Source organism: Plectropomus leopardus, chromosome 20 (genome assembly GCF_026936395.1).
Source record: "Plectropomus leopardus strain MGB_pleo_1.0 chromosome 20, ASM2693639v1, whole genome shotgun sequence".
NCBI classification, from domain to species: Eukaryota; Metazoa; Chordata; class Actinopteri; order Perciformes; family Serranidae; genus Plectropomus; species Plectropomus leopardus.
In genome coordinates this window covers 1,221,729-1,244,721 of record NC_142195.1, presented here as the reverse complement: position 1 = coordinate 1,244,721, position 22,993 = coordinate 1,221,729, and the positions used below count along the sequence as shown (strand labels likewise).

Here is a 22,993-nt window from a genome sequence, read left to right as displayed (position 1 = left end):
TATTCCAGTGAGAGCTGGGTCATATGGCAAACATATGATCACAGTATTATTATCCATTTATCATCCATATTGATCAATATTGACATTTATCACAAAACAGAATTTGATAATGCTGCCAGTTTGAAGACATAATAAAAATCATAATAATGTCATAATATCAAAGATACCAGAGGGTTCATAAGTTAAACTTTAGAATGCAGTCGCTGGGATGGTACCTTGCGAGGTGATGGAAAAGGGTGACATTTTTGTGGACCTCTTTTCCCTTGTTCTTAGAGCTTTGTTCAATGGTAGCTCACATGTTTTTTGGAAGGAACTGGGCGTGCACTTTGACATGCAGGCCAGAACCAGCAGACTGACTCGCTGTCGATGTGTTTATTTCTTCTGTGTGATAGGCTATTAGAGCTAGCACTATGAAGTAAAATTGTCCAAAGCTTATCATTATTGATGAGAATTTTATCATGCTGCTTTTTCTAGATTGTTTTCTCACCCAGCCCTAATTCCAATGTAATTCCAATATGATGTATACAGTAATGTCAGGACAACAACCAGTCTACGTCATCATAGCATGAAACCATGCCTAAGCATTTCAAGATCCAAAATGTATCTGAGTGTCAAGTCTAAAGGGTGTGTTGCACAGAATCATGTGATCCCCTTCTTTCCTCAGACAATAGTTATGACAGGAACAGGGCGAGCGGGCGCCTAAACAACGGCATACCCATGGTGCCTCAGAGGAGGAGTCCATCAGAACTGGACAGTTTCCGATGCTCTCTGCCAGTGCATGAACGCCAGGAGGAGATCGTTCAGCTCATCAGAGGAAACAGAGTGGTGCTGGTAGTGGGAGAGACTGGCTCTGGGAAGACTACACAGGTGGGTTATACCAGAGAAAGATGCTCCAAGACTGTGGTCCCTACTCAAGTATCTCAGCAACTACCAAACTCACTGTGATAGAATTAAACACAAATATACATGATCCCCAGAGGATAAGCCCAAATCACTTTTTTGATCCTGTGGCTTTTCATCAGGCGAGAAACCTGTTCCCTTGGACTCAGCAGAGAAACTGATTAGAATTTGGAGGTTAAAGATAATTGACAGGGTCACTGTGACCTCACAAAACATGTTTTTAGCCAAAACTCAAGAACTAATACACTGATGATGACAAAGTTTCACACAAATACCTAATGGGATATAATGAAGTTGAAGTGCTGACATTTATATCCAAAAGGTCAAAGGTCAGCTTCACTGTAACATCATAAAGCTTTGCAAAAGCACTTTTCGGTCCATTATTCAACATCATATCTCACATATCTCAGGAGCGGAAGGGGAGACATTTGGTCAGATACTGAATTTTTGAAGCATCCATGTGTTCACAGACAAGATGTAAATTTAAGCGCAGTTTGACCGATGTGCGGAGGCATATAACTGTGAGGCGGTAATTCTAGTCATACATTGTGATTGTTCTTCTTGGACAGTGCAGCAATGCTCCCCATCAGAAATCACATTAAAAAAAAATTAAATTACCTAATCATTTTTGATTGATGCAAGATGGCGCCGACTGTCAGGGCACGCCGTCCGTCGCTCTGTGTTTACGTGCTTATTGTATGTTTAGTGGTGTCATTGCTTGCTAAGAATACCAAATCGCTACTGGTTTATGAGCGCCATGTGCTTTTTAACATCCTGAATTCTTTGGGAAAGCTCTCCCATGTTACTGGTGGAGAGCAGGCGTTAAGTTTACCTCCTCACCTGGCCACGGTACCGGAGGCGGTACGGCGCCACGAGCTTCCTTATCCGCTGCACATTAGGAGGCGCAGGAGGCGCAAACGTGCTCGTGGTACGTGAGCAGGAATACATGTGGCGATTACAAAGATAAAAGCGAGGGCGCGGAGGGAATCTTTCCGGGTTGCTGCTGCTGCCTGGATTGGCGACGTGGATCTAACCTATCGATTGCGGTGGATTCGACTGGTCTGTCCGACTGATCTACAGCCCGATCAGCTGTTTTTCCCCAGCTGGAGAGGGGCGGAGCTGCGAGGAGGGGGCGGGGCGTGTCTGGATAACTTGCGGATACCCGCTGTTGTGCCGGCAGCTGTCGGTGAAGAAGTGAAAATGCGTATGGCCCTTCTGAATGTTCGATCACTGTCTCAAAAGACTTTTATCCTTCATGACTTTTATGAGTCCCACGACCTGCAGTTTATGTTCTTGACTGAGACATGGATGCGTGAGGGTGAAGTGACTGCTCTATCAGAACTTTGTCCTCCCAACACCACTTTCTTCAGCACTCCCAGACTGACTGGACGAGCAGGGGGCGTGGCTTCTGTTTACAGTGATGCTTTTAAATGCAAGCGGATTTCTCATGATGCTGCTTTTACCAGTTTTGAGTTCCAGCTTTTTACAATGGACAAACCATGTGTCTGTTTGATGGCTGTAATCTATCGTCCCCCTAAGTATAATGTGAATTTTATATCTGAGTTTGCAGATCTTTTATCTAGATTTGTCCCACTTTATGACAGAATTCTGATCGTGGGAGATATGAATATGCACATCTGTTGTCCTGATAAACCATTAGTTAAGGACTTTTTAAATATCATTGAATCTTTTAATCTTACACAGTTTGTGTCTAGTCCAACTCATCAACAGGGACACACTCTGGATTTAGTCCTAGGATATGGACTATCTGTGTCAATAGATGAAATCTGTCAACTACCAATGTTTGATCACTTCGGGATTGTTTTTAATGTCCTACTTCCTAAGCCTAAGGGCTCAGAGACTAAGTTGCAGGGAACACATTTGTCTCGTTATATTAGCACCAATGCATTGACCGATCTGTGTTCACGACTGCCTGATGCTGTTAATCAGATTTTTAGTCAGACCCTTTCTTTAGACAGTCTTGTGGATAATCTAAATACCACTCTCCACGACTTGCTTAATCTGGTAGCACCAGCAAAGGTTCGAAGGTGCCATCATAAGAGCTACGCACCCTGGCTAAATGACTGGCTAAATGAATCTATTAGCTCTTAGAAAGATCTGTAGGAAAGCTGAACACCAGTGGCGCAGCTCTAGACTGGAGGTGCATTTTCAATGGTGGCACGAAAACCTGTCCGCATATCAGACTACAATGGCAGCAGCAAAGGCAAATTATTATTCGGCGTTGATAGTCGAGAATAAACACAACCCTAGAGTCCTGTTTGCCACTGTGGCTCAATTGACAGAAGGCCACAAGCAAAATGATGGAACAGAAATATCTGCCTTTGACTTTGCTGATTATTTTGATGAAAGGGTAGCTGCTATTAGAGCCAGAATTCCCCAGTCATCTAATGGTGTATTAACTCCTGATGTCAACCCTCCCTCTTTTTCTGGACAGGGTTTCTCCGAGTTTGAGTCCACCTCACTAGTAGAGCTGACTAAAATTGTTTTGTCGTCTAGAGCTACCACATGCCTGTTAGATCCTTTACCAGCCTGGGTCATTAAGGAGTTATGGGCAACTCTGGGTCCCTATGTTCTTTTTATCGTGAATTTATTATTTTCTACTGGAGTTTTCCCTGCCTGTTTCAAATCCGCAGTGGTCAAACCCTTACTAAAGAAACCAGGTCTGGACCCGAATTCCTTGGTAAGCTACAGGCCAGTCTCAAATCTGGCATTTCTGTCTAAGGTCCTTGAGAAAGTTGTCTCAAAACAACTTGTGAATTTCTTGTCACGCAGTAATTACTTTGAGCCACTACAGTCTGCATTTCGGTCCCATCACTCTACAGAAACAGCACTCACAAAGGTCCTGAATGATTTGCTATTGGCAACTGACTCAGGCTCAACATCAGTTCTTCTACTGTTGGACCTAAGCGCTGCCTTTGAGACTGTGGATCACGGTATATTGCTTGACAGGCTTAAAAACATGTATGGAATCTCAGGCAGAGTGTTCGAGTGGTTAAAATCATATTTGTCCGACAGATCTCAGTGTGTCCAACACAACAATGTAATATCGGAGAAGCGGACAGTCAGGTATGGGGTTCCACAGGGGTCTGTTCTTGGTCCTTTGTTGTTTTCTTTATACTTGGGGTCATTGGGTGATGTTATACGTTCTTTCGGGATTGCCTTCCATTGTTATGCGGACGACCTGCAACTGTATGCACCAATTACTGTTGACAGTTGCTCGGATATACTGAAGCTTGAGGCCTGTTTGGCTGCGGTGAAGAGCTGGCTGGCAGCAAACTTCCTATGTTTAAATTCGGACAAGACTGAGATGATGGTGATTGGTTCAGGGAGACTAAATCATCTAAACAACATCGCTGTCTGCACCTTAGATGATGGCATCATTCAGTGCAAGGACACTGTTAAAAACCTTGGCGTGACCTTTGATCAGTCTCTTACATTTGTCTCCCACATACGAGAGGTGACAAAAATAGCCTTCTTCCATCTTAGGAGGATTGCTAAGATCCGCTCTTTGTTGTCCTTTAATGATGCCGAGGTTCTTATTCACTCATTTGTGTTTTCAAGACTGGATTATTGTAACGCTCTCCTGTCTGGCTTGCCAAAGAAGAGCTTTCACAGCCTACAAATGGTTCAAATGCAGCAGCTCGCATTCTGACAGGAGCAAAAAAATATGATCATATTACTCCAGTGCTAGTTTCTCTCCATTGGCTTCCAGTTCATATTAGAGCTGATTTTAAGACACTTCTTTTAACTTATAAAGCTGTGAATGGCATTGGACCATCATATTTAAAGGAACTGGTTGTTCCATACGAACCAGCAAGGTCCTTGCGCTCTCAGGGGACGGGTCTGCTGACTGTCGCTAGAACTAAAAAGAGGACAGTCGGTGCACGGGCTTTTCATTCCCGTGCACCGTCTTTATGGAATGCTCTCCCCACTGACATACGGCAAGCTTGCACAGTAGAGGTGTTCAAAGTTAAGTTAAAGACCCACTTGTTTTCTATGGTATATGACTCCTAACCAGTTCTTAGCCATTATTTTATCTTGGCTTTTGTTTTTTTTTCTTAGCCACTGTTTTTATTTTTATTTTTATTTTTCTTAGTCATGGTTTTTATCTCTTAGCCACTGTTCTTATGCTTAGCCATTGTTTTAAATTCTTAGCCATTGTTTTTAATTCTTAGTCATTGTTTTTATCCGTTATTGCCTTATGGTTTTATCTGTTGTGTGTTTCTGTAAAGCACTTTGAGTTGAAAGTGCTATACAAATAAAGTTATTATTATTATTATTATTATTATTATTATTATTATTATTATTATTATTATTATTACATTATGGACATTGTGGTTGTTTGGTATTGTGCTGTAATCATTAGGCTACCAGGATGTCCCCATTTGTTAAAATTCAAATTATTAATTACATATGGAGCTGTTTCACTGATTAAACCCTCTACTTTAGAAACATTTTGACATAAATACAAGATCACAGGATCTTGAGAGGGGATGGTTTATCTTCTCATTTCTTTGTATTAAAAGCTCTAATGTTGTTGGAGGGACTAAATCCTTTGTATATCCGCTGGACAGCTGTTCAGTATATATGTGGTAAAGATGAAGCCATAGAGTGAACTCTGTAAAGGTAATCCAGGGTCATTGTGTGTTGCCCAGATCCCACAGTTCCTGCTGGATGAGTACAGCAGGAATGGAGAGCCATGCAGGATCTTCTGCACTCAGCCCAGGCGCCTGGCCGCCATTGCTGTGGCTGAGAGAGTAGCAGCTGAGAGAGGAGAGAGTGTGGGCCAGACTGTGGGCTATCACGTCAGACTGGAAAGCAGGTAGATCAGATAACAGCCTTTTATCTTTGCTAGAAACACACTAAAGATTGATGTTATAATCTTATGTTAATAATGTACACTTAGAGCAAGTTGTTCAGTTCAAGGATGAGCTGCAGTAACTGTCAATCAGTATATCTGCCAACTTGGCTTAGAGTCCAGTTAAACACAATAAAACAGGTACACACACATGCACACTCACTCACACAGGTTATGTTTGAAATTGCATACTAATTACTGCATACTGCATACTCAAATAGTATGTAAGTACTGCTCACTAAATAAACAGTTAAGTATGGCATTACCAGCAGACACTGAATGATACTCGAGCAACACGTCTTCACCGGATCACATGACTGTATCAACTTTGCCGCCTGGGGTACTGTTGAATAAAAATTGTTTATCACAAATGAAAATCCACATTACTTCTTCCACTTAATGTGATGTTTTCTAGTATTATTTAAGTCCAATTAAAATGACAAACATTACAACAGTACAGTATGTGAGCTCCCACCTTTTTCCTCTTAACTGCACATCCATGCACTCACCATCATTTTCAATTCTTTTAACCAATGGTTAATTATTTCCACTGCCTTCTTCCTAATGGGCCATTGGATAGTCAGAGGAGCCGCAATGCATTTTGGGGCTGTTGGGTATTTCTAAATCCTCATACTATGTTGTTGGAACTCACTCTTATGTCTTAGTATTATAAATAGTTTGTTAGTGTTTCATTTTGAATAGAATGGCGCACATTTGAAATCAGTATCATACAAAAAAGCCTCTGGTCAATTTATGTAGCAAAAAAGCTTTGTGTTTCTCAAACATCACAAATACTCAACAAAGCTTTCACTTTGTTCAGTGTCCTAAGTAATCCTGAACACAGCAAGCTTGGCTGATGGTGAAAAAAACTGTGATCAAGCTTGCTGTCACTCACATCTCGGTGGTCAAACCAGCCGACACTAAAGGTGTAAGCAAAGACAGGCAGAGCAAAGCAAAGTCTCTGTGACAACTGACCCAGTGTTCTCCCTGCGATGTCTGCCCGGTGTGTGTGGAGGAGCTGAACCTGCCCTCGCTGAAACACCCACACAGAGAACAGAGGACAGAAGCAGCGTGCCTGTAAATGACATCAAACACAGGAGCACAGTTTTTGCTGTACATTCAGCTTAGCTGTGAAAAAATCACTTCTAATTCCCTGATTCAGTCTGTGTTTTCCACATCATGGAAATCAAAGGGCCCTTGTTCAGGAATAATTATTGGCTTAGAGGAAGGGGATATAGGTGGGACAGGGAGTCATGAGTCGTGCTAGTCTGGGATGGATGTACAAGTCAGGTTGGCTGAAAAGTGTGACAGATAGTTGTGTAAAAACAAAGAGCTTTTGAGAAAGAAGTTCAAATTCTTGCACTAAACGTGTTGTCATGTGTGATCAAAGCTTTGAGGATCCTTTAGGTCAAAGACAAATATCCCTTTCTTCCACAGATGAAGCCAATATTTCATGTTTAAAAAAGGTTCTTCGTAGGTGATGAGAGAAGCGTTTGAAGTGTGGCTCTGTTCCTAAACCCAAGTCAACTATCTCATTCTCCTGTCTTACATTTGGGAGATTGTGAAGCAATTTAGTTGCTCAATATGTACATTTTTCTTGTAACTGTTCAGGGTCTCCCCAAAGACACTTCTGACCTTTTGCACCAGTGGAGTGTTCCTCAGAACGTTGATGGCTGGAGATGCCAGCATGATAACTGTCACACATGTCATCGTGGTGAGTATCAACACTAACAGTAAACAGGACACCTTCACTCTGTAATCCCATTTTATGGAATACATCTGCATGAAGCTGGGCTTGTTCTTTGAAGAGCAACATCTGTCTGATAAGCAGTGTTTTGCTGCCCTCTCTGGTTGAAATATGTTTAAGCACACCCAGCAGTGACGTCAGCGGGTCCTGCAGCCTGCCAGTACATCACTGCTGCAAGCTTACATTGCATTTGTGCCTTATTTGTTTTTGCTGTCTTGCCAAAATGTCTTATTAAAAAAGTTTAATTAAAAAACATCACTGTTGCAAGGTGAAAGGTTTAACCACTGGAGGGCAACAAAACAATATCCTCAGGGGATGATAAAGTTCTACTTAAAAGGTGTTTAAGTTCACAGTTTGACTCTTGTTTTGGACTCACTGAGAGAACACACCATGTTAAAGTGACTTGCTGTTTTGACAGGACGAGGTGCACGAGCGTGATGGTCTGACTGATTTCCTCCTCACTAAGATGCGGGATGTGCTTCAGACGATCCCCACGCTGAAGCTGATTCTCTCCAGTGCAGCTCTGGATATAGACCTGTTCCTTCAGTATTTTGGTTCCTGCCCCGTTATCCACCGTAAATCCTGCTTACTCAGTTCATACCAGCTGTTGCTGCTTTAAAACGTTTGATTCCTTAGTAGTGTTGTTTGCATGTTAGTTGGCTTCCACGTGACAGGTGGATAAGATGCAGTGAAAAGTCTAATTCTCACAATATAGAAACAGTACACTATATTTTATCTAATCCTATGTACCCAAACCAGCACCACAGACCTACACCACTCACATATTGAAGAGGAAAAATACACAAATCAACAACACAAACACACAACCATAAAACAGTCAAAAGCTGATGCATATTATTTGCTTACATTCTCTACTTTCAGTTGTTTTCTACAAATGTCAAGAAAGGTTGCCACATTGAATTTCAGAGCAGGCCCTTGGAAATAATATCTGAGATACTGTATTATCTCGTTAGTCCAATTAGAATGCAAATGGGGGAATACCACTATGTTGCACACATAAATACTCAATTTTTTGCTAATTTCAAATTGCTGATACCACAAGCATAATGTACCATTAAGTGGCACAAAGAGATAACTATGCAAAATGTAGTGCAAGCTTCATCTGTGTAGTTTTGTTTTCTACTTTTAGTCAAAGGAAGACAGTTTGAAGTGAAGGAACTCTTCCTGGAGGACATTCTGAGGCTGACAGGCTTTAACAAGGACATAAGGAAATACAAGGAAGACATACAGAGAAGTATGGCCTTGTCAATTTGTCCACTGAGTCAGACTGAATCAAAAAAATACATCACAGTGTTCCATCTGGTTTTGTGGTAATCTCTGCTGTGTATCACTTGCTCTGGTTCTCAGAGGAGAGGGAGCAGAAACATTTGACAGAGTGGTGTAAGGCAGTGGAGAACAGTAATGTTGAGGAGGGACAGGGAACCCTTGTGTCTGCCTCAGGCTGCCTCCAGGACAGCAGCTCCTTGGACAGAGTGGACAACACCTCCAGCAAGGTGGTAAACCAACACACTCAACACACACAATCACACAGACACACACCACTCTCTGTGCACTGCTTCAGTAGGTCTGATCAAGACCAGTATTTTAATGTTGAGCATCCCATCTTGTTATCGATGTATTTGCAAGATAATTGAACTGTGTGGCTTATTAGAATTGTGGCCTCTGCTATCTGACATAGCAGCACTGCTTGTTCGCTGTTGAAGCTTAATAAGCCTGCTATTATATCTTTTTTGAAATGTAATAATTTATTTTTATATTAGTGGGGCCTGCACAATAATGCTGTCTCTACTGTAAAAACCCTGAGTTCCAAATTACTCTACAATGGAAATAAAGTGTTGACATTATGTCTGCATAATTATATAGATACAAAAATTACCTCCCTATACCCATCAGTGTTGAAACACAAAGATAATTTTACCCTTTTAAACCAGAATGGACATCAGTTTTCTTGTTCTTCATTCAGATGCCTTTCACAAGCTGTTGAACTCATTGAAACTTGAGAAAATTGGTTTAATCTCTTTTAAAAACATGGGGGAAATGGTAGGGAGGCAGTTACAGAGCCAAACTGACATCTATTTAAAATGACACTAGACATTAAACACTGTTGTTACATTTTGTGCTGGTTTTGCTTCATAGTACCAGTAAAATTACACACTGATGCAACACTATGCCGCCATTGTTTTGTTGATTTTATTGTACTTTTTTCTAAGAAAAAGAAAAAGTGAATCCATCATAATAGCAGATCTTCTTTATTGTAGTTATATGGGATCTTTCTTTAAAAATGGCTGTTGAATGTGCACCAGGTTGAGTCAGTGTCCAATTTTGTGTTCCAGCATGAGAATGAGACAGAGCAGCTGGAGCTGTGGGTGCAGAGGGAGATGGACTCCAGCATCTCCAACGCTTTCCTCAACGAAGACGAGGATGCTTTCATTCGACTCTTCAACCTCATTCTCTATGAAAATGTTAACGGTATGACTCTCAGGGCTGAGCTCTCTCTCACTCACCTTTCCAGAATCATTCACTATACAACTTTGAAAAACTGGCATTTAAACACTATTAGAATGGTCACTGTCACTTTGCACATGCTACTATGGTGATCAAAATTCCAGCGGATAATGTACATGTAATAGAAGATGTGTGATTTCTTCAATGTGAAGGTGTGCCTTCATTTGTCAGGTATATGGATTACACAGTCCTGTCTGTTATATTATCCATCAGCAGTTTTCAGCTTACAAGATTACATATAAAGCATAGAGCATTTTATCCATATTGTACACTTTAAACTGTTGATAGTGCATAACTGCCCATAAAACCACAACTCTTTGAGGTGTTATGTGTATTTATAAATTTTGTACAGGCCTGCTGGCTGTTTTCTCCTGCTTCCAGTTTTTATGCTAAGCTATGCTAATCGTCTTCTGAGTCTTGCTTCATGTTTACCATACTTTCAAGAGAGTGGTACCTTTTTTCCTAACTCTCAGCAAAAAACATCTTTTGCTGCAAAAACATGTCATCCCCAACATTTTAATTTTTCTCCTTTGACAGTGAATATTTTAGTGGTGGCCCTGTGCTGTCAGAACATAAATCATGGGTACAGATAATGAATGGATGTAAGATATGAAGGCGCTAGCTGTTTTTTCAAACTTGTGTTCTTTTACCCAGTGGACTACAGGCACAGTGAGACAGGGGCCACGCCTCTGATGGTGGCAGCAGGCCGAGGGCTCTTCACTCAGCTGGAGCAGCTGCTCAGTATGGGGGCAGACATCAACATTAAGGCATCCAATGGATGGTAGGTCATCCACCATGTGATGTTACCAAGCTGATGCTATATGAAGTCTCACAGTGATTCACTACTCCTTTCATTGTCTATAGAAATAGAGGAGGCATACATCACAGGCTTTTACTTGAGGGATTTTTTCACACCTCCAGGTGACTTCACAATATTGCAAATAATGTAGCTGTACAAGCTGCAAATTTATTCCTCAAGCCACTACATTTTCCACTCTTAAAGCCATACCTGTCACATGGTTTTGTTTTATATATCCTTTATTTAACCAGGTAAAAGACTCATTGAGATTTAAAATCTCTTTTCGAAGAGTGACCTGGCCAAGAGAGCAGCTTAAAACAAGGTCACAACAATAAATACAGACAGACAAATACAACTATCACACAATACAAAGAGCGAGCACAATCTCCAGTTAAAATGTGAAATGTGCAATATTTCTTCAGGCTGTTGAGCTCATTTGAATACTTCAAATTTATTAAGTGACTGTTTTTATCTCATTTCAGGACAGCCTTAGACTTTGCCGAACACTTCGAGCAGACAGCTGCGATAGATCTTCTTAAATCATCCATGTGAGTAGAAATGTTTAACTCCATGCATTTAACTAAACTACTCAAACAACTATTGTGAAAAAGAGAAAAAGGAGTTTTTGGTTTGTTTGTGTAAAGAGATGTTGTGCTGTGAGCTTTTTTTTTTCTTTTTTTTTTTTTTTAGTAGCTCTTGCCATGCCAAGATTTAAACAGGGGTACAGCATTTTAAATTCTTTGTGCTTTAGCTATATGATAAAGTTGGATGACATGACGGCTTGGGTGGTATCATGGTATTACTGTATAGTATTTAGAAATCCCAAAGGTATGTTTTTCAATACCGTCATAAATACAGGCGCTCCTCTTTCTATTAAACTCATTGTATGTAGTGCACAGCATGCACCACCAGAGCTCAGTGTCCAGTCTCTACTGGTGGAACAGGCAGCTGAGCTGAAAGACACAGTGACACCTAGTGGTGGAGGGAGAAGTTACAGGACTGTAAGCAGCCGGCAGCCAGCAGGCAGAGAGTGACCGTGGACAACATGTCTTTTTACATCTTACTTGGTGAATTAAGGATTTATTTGGACCAAAATGAAGCTGGTGATTTGTGGAACAGCGGACTTACTAACAAGATTACTAACAAGAGTAACCAAGATGGTTTGTTTCTGTTGAATTTGAATTAAGTGTGTTTTATGATGAGGTAACGAGACAATTAAGCCATGTCAGTTTTGTGTGACCGAGAGAATGTTGAATTCAAAATATGTACAGTTGTATTTCTATGTAAAATACATATGAGAGTATTACTTTTCTTTACATTTTTCTATTATGTATTTATTAATCTAAAAAGCTGAAAGTAAGTCGCGGGGAGGGGACTGTTAGTACCACACACTTACACTGTCATACACTCCAGTGAAAATTCACAAAGGTATGAAATATTACATACCACCCAAACCTAATGAGAGCTCCCTAAAAGTGAAGTGAAATAATCTAGATTGTCCCTGGTGGTTGGCTGCAGTACATGTTATAAACCCCACCCCCTCTATGTTTGTGAATGGGACATGGACCCAACTAAAAAGTTAATGTACACTTCAGATATCTTTTGAAGGGTTTGTTGTTCTGGTAAATTTGGTTTTAATGAGTGATTTGATACTATGAAAGGATGAGGGGGTTGAGGGTTACATTATGATTGACTGCTGTGTGGGCTAATCTGCACACGATGCTCCAGATTGGTTTTACAGGTGTATGGGTGGAAACTAAACACTGCAGAGATCACTTTGTGCTCCTACTCTGGCTCCAAATTACATCACCAAGATGGCGGGGGCCGTATGATTTTTGTACAGTGGGCGTAAGAGAAGATGTGTAGTCCATCTTGATATAAAGTCCATGGCTTTAACTCTAAGGTGTTAACGGTGTATTGAATAATGTTTAACCCTCTTCCCACCCCCGGTAGTTTATTTACAGTCCCTAAAAAAAGTATGTGTTAAGTAAAGGCTTATCTGTGTTTGAATGCTGTTTTATAATGTGATAAACTAATTGGACTCCTGATGAGCTCACATACGCGTTCCTGCTCCTGTGCAGTCCTTTGAAAAAGGTGAGCAGCCACGATGAGTCCACTGTGGTGCAGAGTGGCAGTGCAGAGATGAGCACTGAGGAGCAGGATCTGCTTAAATTGTACCACCACAGCTTCAACGATGAGTGGGTGGACCTGGACCTCATCATGGATGTGCTGCACAACATCTGCTCCACCACCTTTGACGGTGAGACTCACCATTGGATTTTAACAACAAATTATTTCACAAATTAATTCACTCTACCACGTTAACCTGTTTCCTATTCAACTTGACTTTAATCACAGATTTCAGGATTATTAGAATGTGAGTGTTTTATCTGTTGGTCTTCAGGTGCTGTTCTCATTTTTCTTCCTGGATACAGTGAGATAGTGGCACTCAGGGACTGCATCCTGTATGACGATAAGAGATTCTCCACCCACTCTGAGAGGTGAAACATAAGCTACACATAAGAAGAAAGAAAGACATTTTATCATCATGCAATATCTATAACATGAATTCTTAAAATACATTATAACAAATGAATTACCACCTTGCATGTGTATGCATGCACAAACCAGTTTGCAGTTACAGTTTACATCTATGTCTGTCCAGACTTATATGTTGCCATGACCTTGAATGTGCAAATGCTGCAAAGAACCCTTAAATTGTAAAACAGGGATATCTCACACATGGCAGCACAGAAGATCTCAATATTAGTGTAGCCAATTCAGTATCCGATCAAATGTCTTCCCTACATTTCATGAGTTATGCCGTTAAATAATGGTCAGAAAATGTGTTTGCAGAACATTCAGATGTTGCAGTGAAGTTGACCTTTGACCTTTTGGATATCAGAGGTCATCAGTTCATAAATGGCATATGAATTGTTGAGTTATGGCCAAAAAAACAAAAACGGTTTATGAGTTCACAGTGACCTTGACCTTTGACCACCAAATTGTAATGTCCATCCTTGAGTCCGAGTGGAAGTTTGTGCCAAATTTGGAGAAATTCCTGCAAAGTTTTCTTAAGACATACTGGTTCATGAGAATGAGATTGACAAAGGCTCAGTGACTTTAACCTTTGATCACCAAATTGTAATGTCTTCATGCTTTAGTCCAAGTGAATGTTTGTGTCACAGTGGCATTGACCTTTGACCCTTGACCACCAAATTCCCTCAAATGCCCTGGACGTGTTCTTGAGGTATCAAAACATTAGAATGAGATGAAAAACCTGAAAACATAATGCCAATGCTGAGGCATAAAGATACTATATCTACAGATGTAGACTCACTCCTGGATCTATCTTGCCTTAACCAACACACATATGTATCATTTTTTTTTAACATGTCCTTATTTTGTGAGCGTCTTTTTGTGCCATTTGGTCAGTTGATAGTGCAGAGCATAGTATAACACAGCAGTGTATTGCATTGAGTGTCTGTGACAGTCTGACAGTGGGTTGTTGTCTCTCAGGTACCAGGTGTTCACTCTCCATTCAGACATGCAGACTCTGGATCAGAAGAAAGCCATGAAGCCCTCTCCTCATGGTGTCCGCAAGATAGTGAGTCTGATCTAACACAACTCACTCAAAGATATTTTTTGCTGTTTAAGGTCAACACAAGTCAGCAGCATCTTGACGCACACTCTAACTGGTTAACTGTCCAATTTCTCAACATCAACACTTGTCAATTTTCACTCCAAATTCCAACATTGGAAGAACATAGTCCACATTGAACTTTGTTGACTACTTCCGTCTATATGACACATCCTGCCAATTGACTTGGGCAAATAGCTGGTTACTGATGACCAGTGTAGTTTTACAGTTTTGTTTGTGTTTTTACAGAAAATATATCCTCTATCAAACTAGATAATAAGTGGTCTTGTTTTTCCCTTTTAGATCCTGTCCACAAACATTGCTGAGACGAGCATCACCATCAATGACGTGGTGTTTGTCATTGATTCAGGAAAGGTCAAAGAGGTAGAGTTACTGCTGAGGAGTTGCACTTACATGCAAGAGTAACATGAAGTCAAACCCAAGATAGAATTTCAATTTAATTCAACCTCATGAAACCTCATGAAGAGCGACTGAGAAGGGATCTCTCTTTGGGGACGGACAGATGTGCAATAGATGTCAGAAATAACAATTAAATTGCAGTAATGACAAAGAGGAAAGAGAAAGAGAGAGGGAGAGAGGGGGGAGAGAAGCACAGCTATACTGATAACAATAGCATATCATATAACAATAGTGATAGACATAAAATTACTAAATGCCATCTATGATAGCATGTGATGTTACATGCAAATATCGTAGGTGTTGATAAGAGTCCCATGTGTATATTAATAGTGGAGGCATGACGCATAGTAATGGCAGTAGAAGGCATTGTTGAAGAGGATCACAGCATCTGCGCAACCAAGGCCCACAACACAGGCGCAGCCTCAGACAGGACCACAGCATCAGCACAGCCATCACCACGATCGAGGCGCAGCCAAGGTTGCAGCTAAGAGCTGGTAAAACTACAAAACAAGGGAGCATGAATGCTCCGGAGAGGCAACCAAGTTAATGTAATGCAATAAAAACACAAGAGCGTTTGCAGATGGAGGGAGCAAGAGAGGGAAAATGGAGCTCAGTGTAACCTAGAAAGCCTTCTGGCAGACTAAACCTATGTCAGCCTAACTAGGGGCTTGTCAACGCAACCTGAGCCCTAATTATAAGCTTTATCAAAGATGAAGGTCTTAAGCCGACCCTTAAAAGTGGAGACGGTGGCTGCCTCCCTGACTGAACCTGGAGGATGGTTCCATAAAATAGGAGCGTGGTAACTGAAGGCTCTGGTTCCTATCCTACATTTGGAGACTTTGGGAACCACAAGCAACCCTGCATTTTCAGAGCGCAGTGCTCTTGAGGCTTGGTAGGGAACTATGAGCTGCGACAGATAGGACAGAGCCTGTCCATTCAGAGCTTTGTAGGTAAGGAGAAGAATTTTAAATTAAATTCTGTATTTTACATGGAGTCAGTGCAAAGAAACTAAAACAGGAGAAATGTGATCCCTTTTGATCCTGTTAGTACACATGTAGCAGCGTTCTGCACCAGTTTGAGAGACTTCAGGGACTTGTAGGGGCAACCAGATAATAGGGAGTTTCAGTAATCCAGCCATGAAGTAACAAATTTGTGCACTAATTTTTCAACGTCTTTTTGAGACAGGATATGTCTAATTTTTGCAATGTTATGTAAGTGAAGGAAAGCAGTCCTTGAAGCTTGTTTTATATGGGAGGGAAAAGATAAATATTGATTGTATAGACGTATTGTATAAGTTGGTCCTTACAGTTCTGCTAGAGGCCAAGGCAATGCCATCTAAAGAAATTTTATCCTTAGAATAGGAGTTTCTGAGGAGTTCGGGGCCAAGAACAATAACTTCAGTTTTGTCTGAATTTAACATCAGGAAATTGCGGCTCACCCAGGTCTGAAGGCATGCTTGTAGTCTAGATAACTGATCAGTTTCATCTGGCTTCATAGATAGATACAGTTGCGTATCATCAGCATAACAATAGAAATTTATAGAGTTATTTCTTAAAAACATTTTTTGGGGGGCATTTTTGCCTTTAATCGATAGGACAGCACAAGTGTGAAATGGAGAAAGAGAGAGGGAATGACATGCAGCAAAGGGCCGAGGCCGGAGTCTAAGCCGGGGCCGCTGCGGCGAGGACACAGCCTCTATACATGGGGCGCCTGCTCTATCCACTGAGCCACCAGGCATCCCACAGAGTTATCTCTGATAATGTTGCCTATGGGAAGCATCTATAAAGTGAAAAGGATTGGTCCAAGCACAGAACCTTGTTGTACCCCGAAGCAGACCCGCAGGCATGGAGGATTGATCAATAATATGAACAAATTGGGAACAATCTGATAAGTATGATTTAAACCAGCTTAGTGCCGATCCTTTAAGGCCAATCAAGTGTTCCAGTCTGTGCAGTAAGATTTTATGGTCAATGGTGTCAAACTCGGCACTGAGATCTAATAGGATTAATACAGAGACCAGTCCTCAGTTTCACGCTCAGTAAATAACTCTTAAATGTTTTTCCTGTTGTAGAAGTCCTTCGATACTCTCACTCATGTCTCCATGTTAAAGACTGTTTGGATCTCAAAAGCCAGCGCTCTGCAAAGGAAGGGAAGGTAACATCAATACTGTCCATGTTCTGACATTTTAAGCACCTCAAAAGATGTTGAATCTTGATGTTGAGTCTGCTGTATGTGTGACCTGTCCACAGAGCTGGCCGCTGCAGACCAGGGATATGCTTTCACCTCTTCAGTCGACTCAGGTTCAAGAGCATGCAGGAATTTCAGGTTCCACAGCTGCTGCGGATGCCTCTGCAGGTAGACACACACACACGCGCGCGCACACACACACACACACACACACACACACACACACATACTTCAGTTTCATCCAACATCAAGCAAGTCATTTGTTTTTCTGAAAGACTGACTTTACAGTTTCACACACAAAATAAATCAATTCTGCTTTTTTAAATATATACACAGAATGTGCACAAAGTGACAAGAACAACAGCATCAAAAGCAAAATTGTGCTTGGTCTGGGAAGTATAGAGAAAATCAAATATCACTATATTTGTCACCAAATATTTCTGTATCAGTATTGTGCCAATATTGTATGGTTGACTCAAGGTGCTTTCGCCAAATATTTACACCGTGAGTACTATACTATGATGTTGATTTAATGTTAATATATGGCCCAGTCCTATAGGAAACCAGTACATTTTTACACAGGTTTTAATATTTTTGGGAGATTTCAAAAAGCATGTTTGTATTTGCTAATTGTGAGGCTTGGCCACCTCCAACACCATCTATCTGCCACACTTGTTGTGTTACTTGGTCCAGTTCAGCATAAGAAGAGGTAAAAATAAAAGATACTGTTCTGCTGACTGACTGGCATCTTATAACATTACACCGCAGTATTTACTGGGCTGTAAAATACACTGAGGAGGTCACAGAGAAGGTTTGACTGAAGTCCATTTCTCTTTTTTAAGTTAAAATCCTGGACTCAGGCAACACACATTCATGTCAACAAAGGTATAGCTTGCATATGACGATAGGTAGTTTGTTTGTCTAGATTGTTGAGAAGACTGCTGAAGCTTCATACTGTGTTACCTTTAGCTGACTGTAGGGACTTATGTGGTACTGCACTTTGTTGATCTTATCTTCCATCTCTTCCACTGGAGTCACTTTAGAAAAGATGTTTCATGGCCAGTATAACACTTTTTTCAAACATATTTTTATGGGTTTTTGAAAACATACAAACTGACACACAGCATAGCAAAAGGACAACAGTAAAAATAAAATGAACTCATCCACAAATTGTTGTACACATATGTGCACATGAACACATACAGACACAAACACATACAGAACCTTTAAAGGAACATGCAGCTGCACAAAATAAAGGCCCATCTAAGGGCTCGTACCTTTGTGATTAGCTACAAAAACATGCAAGAAGGTAGAAATGTGACTTGTGATTTTCACAAAATTATCAGAAGAGCCATTCAATGTAAATTTCTGTTTCTCAAGTTTGAGTTGCTGTATCACCTCCCTCAGTCACTGAGTCCAGCTTGGCAGGCGAGAGTTCTTCCACTGGTGAAGGATCAATCGCCAAGCTAATGAAGTAACAAAGTTTACAATTTTAAGTTTGCTTCCTGACAAATTCTTATTTTCCTCCCCTGCAAGACCAAAAATTGCTATTAATGGATCTGGATGAATTATCATCTGACAGTGTTTTGAATGTTCGGCTCCAATAAAGGGACAGGTTAGGACAGAGCCAGAATGAGTGTGCCAGGGAGGCAGGTGACAGTTTGTACTTGTCACAAGTGGAATCGACATGTGGGAACATTTTAGAGAGTTTGACTTTGGAGTACAGTATAATGCTTTTTTTGTTGCAATTGTATGTTCTTGATATTGAACATATTTTTCAGTATTTTGTAATATCAAAAATATCGTTATCACAAAAATACCCTGAAATATTGATATTATTTCCTGTCCATATCGATCACCTCTAATAAATAAATATTTAGCTGAAGCTTTATTACTTGGCTTGCTAATTGTGATTTGTATGCAGTAGCTAACAGAGAGTGATACAGAGACAGAGGCCTCCAGTCATCATTTTGAAATATCAGCACAGAGCAGACTACAAACTGGTCGCTGAGAGCGCACTATTTTGTGTTTGCACAAGACGCCAGACTAGAGGAGCTAATTCATCCTGTGCATTAATGGGGCAGCCTGGGCTCAGAGGTGGAGCGGGTCGTTCTTTGTCTGGAGGGTCAGTGGTTTGATCCCGGGTTCCTCCACTCATCACATCAAACTGATGATCGGAGTGTCTGTGTGTGTGAATGGTTACTGAGTAGCACCTGGCACCCTATATAGTAGCCTCAGCCACCAGTGTGTGTGAATACTATAAAACTTCAAATATAGGCCTACTCCCAATTCGACACCCAGTCCCTTTTACTAGTCCGGTGTAGCTTCACATTTTGACAAATGAAGTCCTGTCTCAGTTAGAGGTTCGGTTGCTATGCAAGTCATTTCTATAGAAGTTCTTTGGATGTATAAAACTGGGTTGATGGCTACCAGCATCCAAATATAAATGTTTGACTTTTGTCAGTATGGACATGCACTGTAAACTTAGTAAGATTCTCTACAATGCCATCATTCAGTTATTTTTACTGAAAACATAAGCACCAAAAAAGAAGTCATACTGGCAGAGTAAACAAGAGACGCAAAAAAAGAGGTTTAATGAAACAATTTAACTGGAATTCCATCTTTGCTGAGCAACAGTTTTATGTGAGAGGAAATAAAAGCCAGTCCCATACAGACGCATGTCCCAATTATAAGCCTGTTGAGTTCAGTGGTTTAAGGAAATGATAGCCCTGGCTATTAACTGAAGTTTTATGGTATGTAGGTGAATTTATTATGAAAGCTGTTTAAATAATTGGAAGAGTAGAGTTGCGCTATACAAGTGCATTCCTTTATTACCTCTTTTATTACCTACTTTACGTATTTCCAACAGTTTTTGTGCATTTCACATTCTTAAAATACATGATGCTGCACATATGTCAGTATCACATTTTGCAGTATGATGTGACAGTTTACACATGCATACTTAGTAAGAGAACAGACAGATAAACAAGCAAAAAATAAAATAAAAAGAAAGAAAAAAATGAAACAAAAGAAAGATAAAAGAAAATTATAGAAATGAAATTTAAAAAATGATGTCAAAGATGTCATTACAGTTAATGCTGTGTTATCAAGAATCAGTCATGGATTTATTTTATTTAAATGGTCAGGACTTCCTATTTTTTAAGGATTCTTATTGAATTTAAGTCAATCTTGATGAGCATCAACACAATGCTACTCAAAATGCAGAAGGCTTAATAATAGCCTGTAATAGTGATTAAAGGTCATGTTGTGTGTTTAAGGAATTGTGTCTGCAAACCAAACTGCTGGCCCCGTCCTCCTGTCCAGTCGCTAAGTTCTTGTCCAAAGCTCCACAGCCTCCTGCTGCACATGCCATCAAGAATGCTGTGCAAATGTTAAAGGTAACAAGTCTTGCTATATACCTCACTTAATACCGATCTGTTACTGAAGCCACTATACACACAGAAAAGCCTCCACATGCACATCCATCATTCCAGCAAGTCAAAGTCATTGGGTTTCTATTGATTCTCATCACCTTTTCCTTCAGACAATCGATGCGATGGACCAGTATGAAGACCTGACTGATCTGGGCTACCACCTGGCTGATCTACCTATTGAGCCCCACCTGGGCAAGATGGTGCTGTGTGCTGTGGTGCTCAAGTGTCTGGACCCCATTCTAACCATTGCCTGTACGCTGGCATATCGCGACCCTTTCATCCTTCCTGCCGAGGGCTCGCAGAAAAAAGCTGCTCTGCTTTGCCGCAAACGCTTCACTTCCTTGACCTTCAGTGACCACATGGCCCTGCTCAGAGCCTTCCAGGTAGGGGAGTGACACATAACAAGTGCTTGATTTTAGGGGAGATGTAAGGCGGTGCTCCAAACTTGGGTATCAAGACTCTCAAGTAATCACAATAATTTGGAGAGGTCATAAAATGAGTAACAAGTTAGGAAAGAAGGAAAGAGACAGTATTAATCAAGGTAATTTTAGATTGTTTCTGACTTTTCTTAAAACTTTCACTTTTTCTCCTGTGAAATACATGCCAGTTTAACCCCTTCAGTTCTCTAAAACTGTGAAAATGAAACATGTCTGAATGGTTGTTTTCTGCACATCAGCAGATTATTTTTCTACCCAAAACAGAATGGGCTGGTGGAAAAATGAGCAGTAGGGTCTTTTTTTTTTTTTTTAGAGAAAGTTTTTCCCCAATTCTGGTGAGGAGCCTGACAGCAGCAGGTAGTCAGCACTGGAAGGCTTCAGATCACTCACAGTAGGAGTCAACCTAAAAATAGTGGGATGCAAAGGCTCAGACACTCCAAACCAACATCAGAGAACTCGCAAAACCCGACTGCTGCATTGCCGCATGTTGCTGTGTCTCGGTTAAAAAGTTGTAAATGAACACACCAAACTGACAGCCAACCAGCACGATGACTCAGCATTGACCTATGGCCAACTGTTGGCTTGGTGTGTCAGGGTCATTAATGCTCAACATAAGATACGTATCTGGAGACTTCGGTCTGTAATCTGCGCTCATTTTTCCTGAGTTTGACCACATTTCCTGAAAACGTTCGCATACAGATTAAACGGAGCTGTAGCACAGGAGACTGTGCAGGCAGTGTAGCGTAGTTTGAGCGAGATGATGAAGACATTGAAAAATGGCGAAATAGAACAAATCAGTAATATAGTTAAAATAATCGTCCCTCCACATGTCATGTATATAATGGCTGCCCACACCTCCACCATTTATATAGCTGCCTCTGTTAAAAGGTACATTATTACGTCCTCCTCCACAGTCGCCTCATTTGTTGTTGTGTGAAACTTTTGACTCTGCTCTCTAGTGCCATCTATTGGTTGTGTCTTTGAAGCGGACACATCTATTTTGTTTTGTAAAGGGAGTATACTGTAAATGAGCCTAAAGAGCGTTTTCAAAACACAATTTATTTCAGCTCTAAAGGGGACACTTTAGGGAGCAAACCTCTGTGACTGTGTGAACAAATGCTCTGCAATTCATCTGCATAAAGCAAAATGAGATTACCATCAAATAGTCTTTTATTATGACATGAGAAACACTGTCCCATGGTCAACACATTTAGATAGCACTTAATAAAGAAAGAAAAATGGAAATCTATTTTGTTGTCACTTCAAGAAATGACAGAGAAATAAAGCTGAAGCAGTAGGAAGGGATTTTATGGTTCTGGTAAAGTAATGATTTTTGTTCTCAGAGTAACATGTGACAGTTTCTCTTCATGTTTGTCCCATGTGCTGACAGGCATGGCAGAAGGCCCGCAGTGATGGCTGGGAGAAATCTTTCTGTGAGAAGAACTTCCTGTCCAAGGCAACCATGTACATGATACTGGGCATGAGGACACAGCTGCTGGGACAGCTCCGTGCCATTGGTCAGGTCCACTTTCATGTCCTTGAGACTGTATTTTGCTCTCCACCAAGTGTGTGTGGTATGACCCAACATCACCACACTGACTGTCATCTTTAATTGGCCTTTTGGCTTTCTTAGTGTCATTATCACGTAAACCTTTAGGGCCTGCTTAAGTATTACACATACTCGGATAACTCTGCACACAAAATGCGCTTTTCAAAATCAAGCTTTAAAAACATTTTATACACCAATATAACTTCTTCTTTCATTGATTTAATTTTGTAGGCAACATCAGTCCTAATCATAAATATCAAATATTCATTAGGTTTCAGAATTTGAACCCTTTAAATGCCAGATTTTTGTCATGATGCCACAATGTTTTTAGATGAAAAGAATAAACAAAAAATGAATTATCTTCAGTATACTACATGCCAAGTTTTTGTTTTCTTTTTTGTTGATGACAACCTGGAATATGTCAATGATTAGCAGCAACATTGACTGTGACAGTGTACCTAGTGGAAATAGCATG

General features: G+C 40.6%; 1 protein-coding gene across 1 annotated transcript in view; it reads left to right on the top strand.

Annotated features, from left to right (window-relative positions):
• LOC121938308 (3'-5' RNA helicase YTHDC2-like) overlaps nt 1-22,993 on the top strand; it is a 35,497-nt gene that overhangs the window by 4,008 nt on the left and 8,496 nt on the right. Inside the window, exons 5-22 of the mRNA XM_088070998.1 lie at nt 665-867; nt 5,577-5,743; nt 7,391-7,493; nt 7,945-8,101; nt 8,677-8,781; nt 8,895-9,040; nt 9,881-10,016; nt 10,707-10,833; nt 11,334-11,399; nt 12,933-13,111; nt 13,256-13,352; nt 14,371-14,458; nt 14,795-14,875; nt 16,983-17,065; nt 17,161-17,266; nt 20,377-20,496; nt 20,643-20,915; nt 22,360-22,486. Of these exons, the coding sequence (XP_087927124.1) occupies nt 665-867; nt 5,577-5,743; nt 7,391-7,493; nt 7,945-8,101; nt 8,677-8,781; nt 8,895-9,040; nt 9,881-10,016; nt 10,707-10,833; nt 11,334-11,399; nt 12,933-13,111; nt 13,256-13,352; nt 14,371-14,458; nt 14,795-14,875; nt 16,983-17,065; nt 17,161-17,266; nt 20,377-20,496; nt 20,643-20,915; nt 22,360-22,486 (2,364 nt within the window). The remainder of the gene's footprint in view (nt 1-664; nt 868-5,576; nt 5,744-7,390; nt 7,494-7,944; nt 8,102-8,676; nt 8,782-8,894; nt 9,041-9,880; nt 10,017-10,706; nt 10,834-11,333; nt 11,400-12,932; nt 13,112-13,255; nt 13,353-14,370; nt 14,459-14,794; nt 14,876-16,982; nt 17,066-17,160; nt 17,267-20,376; nt 20,497-20,642; nt 20,916-22,359; nt 22,487-22,993) is intronic.